Here is an 8894-nt window from a genome sequence, read left to right as displayed (position 1 = left end):
GTGGTGGTGCCGGCGGGCCGCGCATGCGCACGCGCCCCTGCCAGGCCAGGAGGCGGCGGCGGGGACAGGGGAGCGGGGACCGACGGAGGCTGCCGGGTGAGCCCCGCTCCGTGGGGCCGCCAGCGAGCTGGCGGCGCGGGTGGTGGGGCCCGAGCGGCTGCGGGCGGAGGTGAGTCTGGGCGAGGGGCGCGGCTCGCCCTGGCCCGGCGCTGTGTGGCGAGAGGCCGGGCCGGGCCGGGCCGGGCCGGGCTGTCGCGGGCGTTGCCGGCAGCCCCGGCCGTGCCGCCGCTCCGGCGGGCCGTGTCTCCTGCCCTTTGCCCGCGGCGGTTCCGTCCGCTGGGCTGCCGCGGGTGGGCAGAGAAGGCAGGAGGTTGGGGAGCCGCGGCGGGGCGGAGGGCCTGGCTGCTGCCGGCTGTGTCCCGGGCAGGGGGGCACCCGGGTCGGCCTGGGCCCTCCCGGGGCTGTGGCGTCCCTCACCGCGTCTGTTACATCCCCTAATTTTTTTGCCACCTCTTTGGCTGCTGTGTGTTATTCCTCTTACTTCTAGTACTCCAAATGCCAGTAGACCTTGTTTTGTGCCGGCAGGTTGCCCAGGTGGGTTGTGCGCTGTGTGAAAGCGATGACACGATTCCGTGGATGGCGAGTTACATTTCATTGAGTTTTTTTTGCCCCAGGCTTAGGTCTAGACGGCTTTTCTGAGTGACTCAAGTGGTTGCTGTAAATGTGTAATCTTTGTCATAATGCAAGTGGTTCTGGCGTGGTATCAGGAAGGACGGAATAACATGGTTAACGGTCAGAAACATATGGAAAGTTTTTAGTTATAAAACTGATGGCAATGTAGCATTCTGGTATCTGCCCTGATAACAGCATCATACATGTATTGCCTTGTGTAGTAGGCTTTAAAAGCCGTTTCCAAAATCAGAATGTGAACGTAAATTGATAAGCACAACTATTAAAAGTGGAATATTTATTCCACTAGCACCTGAGAGTATTTTTGTACTGCTGTAAGTGCACTTACTTCATGCGTTAGCCACCTCACCTGTCTTTTGTTAACAACTGCCAAATAAACATAACCCAATGGTTATAGAGACCATTTCATGCCTTATTGATACTTCTTTTATTCATATTTGTTGTCCACTGTCAGACTTTCTTTCTTGCTCACAAAGCAAGAAAAAATCCCATTTGTCCAAAAGGAAAACATAATTATACCATCCACATTCTTCTTCAGAAAAAACATGCTTACTACACTTAAAAAGCTCCCACTGTGGAGAGTCCAGGTTGGATTTATTTATTATGGAAGCTTTAGTTGAGAACCTAAACAGGTTTTTGCATGCAACAAGTAGCTAATTCTTCAATCTGTAGTTAATATAAATTGCATATTGCTGGAACCACAATTCTGTGTGTAAAACCTTGTAAGAAACATCAAAGATGACAGTAGTTGTGTGACTCTGTGATACTTTATGTTACATCATATTTTTCACTACAAGTGTTATTGAGACTACAGTGAACTATTATTTAAATGTTTTTCTTAATGTGGCTGCAGTGGCAGCTCATGGAACACTTTTTTTGCCCCAAAAAGCATATTGACAAAGATGAGAAATTAATTCCCTTTTTCTTGCCAGAGGTAGTTTAGCATCATTCTAGTCTGGTATGGTGGGGCTCCTGTAACATTCCGTTTGAAAGCACCTTTACATTAGAAGCAGTATCATGATCCTAAGTTCTGTGTAATGCTGCATTATAAGCCCATTGCGGGGTATCCAGGTTGCTTCTCTTCACTTGTAGATGAGCATTTTATTTTTTTCATTAGTATTCACTATGAATACACTCCAATGTAGATGGAGTGGCGTCTACGAGGACTTACTTCTTCTGCAGTGTCTGAGATTTCTTCCCTCCCTGCCCCAGCCATGTCCTTTTCTGACTTGTGGTTGTTAACTGGCCAACATCATTCCATTACCACCAGGCCCAGCAGATCAGCCTTATGTTGTCCTTGCCAAGTGGCAGTCCCAGTTGGCATCTTACATTCCAGTGGGACACGTGAGCATCTGAAGAAATTTTACTGTAATCTACCAAGGCAAAGAACCTGTCTTGAAAGGGTTAACTGGATGTTACTCTGTGTTGTGATAACTATGTATCTCTTCCAGAGTTCATCTTAAAACCTCTCTCTTTCTGTTTTGTAGAGGCAAGAGATAATAGATTCCATTATGTGCGCGTCGGCCAAATACAACACCCGGGGTCCAGCCCTCATCCCAAGGATGAAAACCAAGCATCGCATCTACTACATCACTCTCTTTTCCATAGTTCTGCTTGGCCTAATTGCCACAGGAATGTTCCAGTTCTGGCCCCACTCCATTGAGTCAACCAGTGACTGGACTGTTGAAAAACGCAGTGTCCATGACGTGCCTGTGGTCAAGCTTCCTGCTGATAGCCCCATTCCTGAGCGGGGAGACCTCAGCTGCAGGATGCACACCTGCTTCGATGTCTATCGATGCGGCTTCAATCCCAAAAACAAAATCAAGGTATACATCTACTCACTGAAAAAGTATGTGGATGAATATGGGATGTCAGTGAGCAACACCATTTCCAGGGAATACAATGAGCTGCTAACTGCCATCTCTGACAGTGAATTCTACACTGACGATGTCAACCGGGCCTGCCTTTTTGTGCCATCCATAGATGTCCTCAATCAAAATGCGCTTCGTATCAAGGAGACAGCTCAGGCTTTGGCACAGTTATCCAGGTACTTATTCAGTGTGTGAATTTAAAGAACAGAAAGTGGAAAAAAATAAGGTTAATGCCAGAGGCGAGGATGCACTGAGTCAATGCCAGAGCTAGGCTTTGACAGAACTTGTCATCCGTATGTAGAGAACACCTTTCTAATTGTTGTCTGTTTCTTCTTTTGCCTTAGGTGGGATCGAGGCACAAATCACTTGCTCTTCAATATGTTACCTGGAGGGCCACCAGATTATAACACTGCCCTAGATGTTCCTAGAGATAGGTATGCATTTTGCTGTGTTTGAATGCACAGATCTGGGTTTAACTGCCATTGAAGAAGCAATAAGCTCAGAAGTGTAGCTGTTAGGAAAGGGCATGCTCCTTAACCTTTACAAAGCTGGAATATGACCACCTCTCTTCTCAAAAGGGAAGTAGAGAAGTCCCTGTCTTGTAGAGGACAAGTATTTGCTCCTGAAATCTGACAGTTTAGCCCCATCCTTAATTTTATATGGGATGCGGCTGACAGTGTTTGCCCTAACCGTTGGGATTGCTGTAAAGATGGAGAATCTTGTGGTCAGACCTGTATCTTGCATGTTACTGAACCGGCATGCTTCACAGAATGTCCCATTTGATGGAAGTTAGAAGTTCAAAGATTATTGTAGCTGCAACTTTCTGATAGAAGTCAGGTGCTTCAAGGGCATTTTAAAGCAGCTGCTCTACTTGACAAAACTATGGTGAATTTCAAGAATTTCTGTTATTTTAACAGTTACACTGTATTAGTAATCAGACAAATACTCTCATTCTCTGGCAAGTGTGTTTTGAAAATATTTGCCAGAAACTTAAAAGGCATGAATCCTGAGCTCAGTTTTCACTTGCAGAATAGTTTACTTTTGCAAGAGGAAAGAAGGTTGTAAGGCAAAGAAAATTGGAGTAAGACAAACTTATTTAGCTTAGATAATGTTACTGAATATGTTTCTGCTAGATTAGCCTTTATATGCTTAGTTCTGCTGAGTTAGGTTCTGTGTAACCAGTCCCTCTCTTGAAGGTCAAGGTTAACTTTCTTCTGCAAAATGTCAACAAAATCTTGCCTGAGATGTGGGATCTTTGGTAAGATGATTATGTATGGAGTATATCTTGATTTATTTTCACCAAAGACGATTTAAAACATCCTTCAATGCCAGAACAGAACATGTTTTTTCAGGACATGTTCAAAGAGTAAGTTTACTCATTGTAATTACATCACTGATTGTGAAGTAAGGCTTTAGGTTTTTTACTTCTCTATATGAAATGTGTTATATGCATGTGGGTTAGCCTGAAGAGGGCAGTCAAGCATCATTCTTATGTAACCAAACCTGTTAATCTGTTAGTAAATACTTGTATTTGTTATCTCAAGGTTTATACTTCTTAAGCTGAATTTTCATTTGTCAATGCTCTGTTTGATGGAATGGACTGCTCTGGGATTGTGTGTTTGTGGATGCATGTGCCTATTGAAGAAGCAGATTTATTAATTGAATGCAGTAGATTTCTTACACTGCACAACTTTTTTTTAAACTTTTTTATGTCAAATGTCCATTTATATTTGGCTGTATGTGTCTTGGCTTAGTATGCAGGAAATGTATTATTTTGGTAAGTGTTTGTTCTAAGTGTTCCATGCTAACATGGAAAGCTGAGTAATTTGAATAAAAAAAAAAACAAATCTTTTTTGGCATACAGCTGTTGTTGTAGCTTGCCAAACTGACTCACCCTGCAGCTGTATGATCACTAGCTGTAATATATCAGAGAGGCAATAACAGTGCTTTGGACAGAGAAAAGGTGGAAACTCCTTTTTGTAGGCATCCAACAGATAGGCTGTATGCAGTGTAACATAGAACCTCTACTACAGGTCACAAGGACAAAGACAAGGGATCTGTGAAAAAGTCAGTAGTGTGGACCTAGTCCTGGAAGGGCCTGATGGTGCAGTATAAGATTACAGTATGATTTTGGAGACCTTAGTTCACATCTAACAGAACAAGCGATCTGGGTGTGTTTTCTTAATTTGAGAGTGTCCACACATGTTACAGAATGGGTAGTTAACAAAGCATGATGGACAGTTGTTTGTAGCATCACAGGGTGAGAGGCTACAGGCCAAAATAAAGGTATGCTGGCAGCGTTCAGTTGGTTTTGAATGACTGGTCTGAACTGTACCAGTACAACTCCAGAAAGACTGTATTTGCAGGATTTTGTGGATCACTCATGAAATACACAGGTAATATTTGTGAAGTTTGCACAGTGACTGTGGCCTGCCTTCTTTATTCGGCACATATCAGAGATTATACATAGTTGAACAGTATTGGATCATGAGATTTGGTAGAGTTGTGTTCTCTTGAATTGTCGCAGGATATTAATCCAGGTAAAATAAGACCTTATACACAAAGGGGAATTCAGTTATATGATATTTTTACATCTGGAAAACTCTTTAGCTAAGTTACCTTATTAAGGGGTTGTTTATTTATTAAATCTTTAAATCCAATTTCCAAAGACAGCGTAAAAGTACGTTGTTCCATAATTTCAGAGATGGAAGTCTGCCTTGTGGGCATGAAGGCTGCATTGCTGGTGTTAGCTGCCATAACATATGTAATCTCCTGCCATAAAACTTAAAAAATAAGCCCATTATTATTTGTTAATAAGTGCTATTGAATTTGGTACAGTAATGAGGATGAAAGAATTTCTTTTTCAAAGCTACTCTGTAGCTATAAAATGGAACATATGAACTAAGATACTTTTTCATTCTGCTTCAGTTGATGAATTGTGTTTCGGTGACTTGTGAAGTTTGGCAGAAAGCTGATCATGATGGCAGCTGGGCAGAAACATTTAGCATACAGACCAGTTGGGGCACTTCCTGGAGAGAAAGAAGGATCAATATCTGAAAAGTGGTGAAAAGTTGCTCAGGAACAGGCTTATTCCTCACTGATCAGTGCAAGTTGAAGATTATTTGCCTTGAGTACATTAGGAGTTAATATCTCCTACTCCCTTACTGCACCGTACAATGAAAATCTGAGTGGAGTTATTTAACTGGTGTTGGTTCCCTGTGGGTTTATTTAGGAAAAAGTCTGCATGACACACACCTGCTTTCTCAAGGCTGATGAGGTGCTGTCATGTTTTCACCGGATCCAATTAAAACAATCTGTTGTAGTTTCCCAATTGGCGAGGGCGGTGGTGGTGTGTGTGTGTTTAAGAAAAAAAGAGGAGGGGGTTATGAAGTGCAAGAACAGCAACACGCAAGCCAATTTTTTCTCCCTGCTTGTAACTGAGTTAATATGGGTAAGACATGGAACATGCAGGCTCAAGGGTGAGACCTAGTCATAGCAGCATTGTACGTGTCACCAAAGGAGCAGGGGCACTGGAAAGGAATCCAAAATAATCACTTGATTTGGAACATAAATACTTACTCAACACGTGCTTGATTTATCATCCTGTTCTCAAGTTGAATTCTGCTCCTACCATAGTTTGTGCTCTGAGTGAAGAGTAATAAAGGGCAAGTTGTTTTGATTTTGTAGTTGTTATCAAGATGAAATGTATCTCTAATCCAGTTCCTCTAATCCAGAGCCTGGGACTTTCCAAGAGCTTCTTAAATGACACTTAGGACTGCTTGCTTGACTACTTGGGTGAAGTCGTATCTATGGTAATGTGTTAATCGTGGTGTTTGAACACTGAACAACTGTGCTGCAGGTCAGAGCAGGAAGTGAAAGTATCCCATGGGACATCTGATGGGGGTTAGAACAGGCAGAACATACTGGTGTTTATCTGGGGTGTCATGTTCTGATGGGAAAAAAATTATAGGTCTTGGATGGTAGTTAGGTGTAACGATAATCTGTCGTATAACAGCTATGGCAAAACTGCTTCTCCAAACACTATACTAAGGATTTCATTAGTAGGCACCTGAAAACAAGGCTATCACCTAATGGATTGTCAGTGCCTTTTCCACTCTTACCTTGACTTTTTGTTCTGATGTGTCTGTTCTGATTACTGGTGAGCCATGTGCCTGCTCCGATCTGAACTCTGTCAGTATGCAAGCTAGTGATAAGGCAGCTTTTGGCTGTAATAATAGCTGCTACAATGAGTACAGCTCCTCAAGATCCTTTCTGTGATGCCTAGTGTAGTGCACAGAGGAGGAGAGAAACTGGAGTTGGAGAAAGATATTTCTCCTAACTGTTTGGTATGGTACCTTAAGCAGAAACAGTGTCCCTGGGGCAATTTAAAGTATAGCACACCCTGCTGTTTGGTGCCAAAGGAATGAAAGTTTGATCATCTGTTTTAGCAGTCTCACTAAAGAAGCTGAATCTGAGCTTCTTTTGGAAATAGAATGATGTGTTCATGGTGCCACCTGGTCACTGGAGATGAAATGGCAACTGAAAAGCTGATGGCCTCTGCTTGCATATTTCAAAGAAGCCTGATTTGGGATAGGAGGCAGTAACAAACCTGTTTTTTCTGGCATTGGGAATGATGCATTGCTTTCCTCTGTAAACGTTGTTCTCTTCTGTTTCTTAAAGCCCTTCTGTGTGGCAAAAGGTTGTCCCATCTAGGAAAAGCCACAGACAATCAGGGTCATCCTGTTGGGAGCTTGAATTACATCTTACTTTATCAATCTTTGATTCCCATGCTCTCCAGCACGTAGTGTCCCAAGCAGCCTTTACTGTTGGAAGTTAGTTTCAGAACATATGGAGTTCTTGTTGTCATGTTTTCTGTTTATTATTCTGTTTTTGTGTAATGTGAAAATGAAATAAATTTCACTAGTTTGTATGATCACTTGAATACAAATCAATCACAGTTGCAAATAACTCCATTTTATTTTCCAGCCTGAGAAGTCCAGAGTCACTGTAACTTTCCAAATTACTGTGTTACTATACCTGGACTTGTATCTGAACTATAGCTTGTCTCCAACACTTTGAGAGCGGTGGTATATCTTATTTATTGCAGGCATCAAGGAATATGTTAACTAGTATAAATAATTAAGAATGTATTGCTTTAAATTGAAATTGACTTGGGACATGTAAGCTTGCAAAAATGCAAAATTATCTTAATGACTACAATGGATTAAATTTCCCTATATTAATGCAAAAATGGTCCATTCCTCAGTGATCATATGCAATTGTAAGCATTCTGTTGATGACTAGATCCAATCTGGCAGTAAGCCCAGTTCAGGAAAACTGAAGTGAACCGAAATACTGCATGAAAAATGCCACTGACAAAAGCTGAGGGAAAAGCTTATTCTCAGAGCACGCATCTTCTTGATGTTCTGATAGTGACAATAAGTAAATTGTGCTCTGAGTTTGAATGGTATACGTGCTCTGTTTAAAGTCGCTTTCTTGTATTTTTCAGAGCTCTTCTGGCTGGTGGAGGCTTCTCCACATGGACTTACCGGCAAGGCTATGATGTCAGTATTCCTGTTTACAGCCCGTTGTCGGGGGAAGTGGATCTGCCAGAAAGAGGACCAGGGTAAAACAATTCCCATTAATTGGGCTCAATATATTCAGTATCATGTTTAGTATTGACACTGACAAAATATAAATATAGCTACTAACTTGTTGGTTGGTTTGGTCAATTTTATAAGAGTTGCTTTTAATAGCTTTTGCTATTAAAATATATGATAGTTCCAGTGCTAATGGTCTTGGCTTATCTGCCAACATGTGGCTTAGCTATGAACCGAGGGTTTTTTTGGAGTGATTCTATTTTACCACTGCAGAAGCTGAACTGTGAAATATGACAGCATGACAGTGTTTTTAGTAGCATTAGATTCAATATTTCCAGTGAGCTGACAAGATATTTCAGATGTAAATAAAAGTAGTTGTTAATATGATTGGTTTCTTTAAAGTGTAAGTAAAGCAGGGTAGTAATTCAAAACACTATAGATTCCCTAATAAACAATTGCTTCAGACAATTTATTTAAGGATACTTAAATTGCAATGATATTACAGTGATAAAAGAAGTGTGCTATACCTCCATTGTGACTTTAAAGAGATAGAAAGGGTCATGGGGATCAACACACAAGTGCCTTGGGTAGTATCAGCTAGTGCACATGTTGAATGAATAACAGGGGAATAGCAGTGAAGATGTGATCTTCTGTATGTCTTAAGGATACGGATATCTTCATAAACCAGTTTGGATGTGTTTGTGGTTCTGAAGTCCTTTCAAAATGACATTGA

General features: G+C 41.7%; 1 protein-coding gene across 1 annotated transcript in view; it reads left to right on the top strand.

Annotated features, from left to right (window-relative positions):
* Positions 1 to 2201: 2201 nt before the first annotated feature.
* The window catches only part of EXT2 (exostosin glycosyltransferase 2), a gene marked incomplete at both ends in the record, with an annotated part of 75004 nt that continues 68311 nt past the window's right edge, over positions 2202 to 8894 (top strand). The window contains 3 exons of the mRNA XM_081999960.1: positions 2202 to 2737; positions 2906 to 2995; positions 8071 to 8187. Of these exons, the coding sequence (XP_081856086.1) occupies positions 2202 to 2737; positions 2906 to 2995; positions 8071 to 8187 (743 nt within the window). The remainder of the gene's footprint in view (positions 2738 to 2905; positions 2996 to 8070; positions 8188 to 8894) is intronic.

The sequence above is a fragment of the Phaethon aethereus genome (genome assembly GCF_964289735.1).
Source record: "Phaethon aethereus genome assembly, chromosome: 5".
NCBI lineage: Eukaryota > Metazoa > Chordata > Aves > Phaethontiformes > Phaethontidae > Phaethon > Phaethon aethereus.
This window is presented reverse-complemented; position numbering and strand designations above follow the sequence as displayed.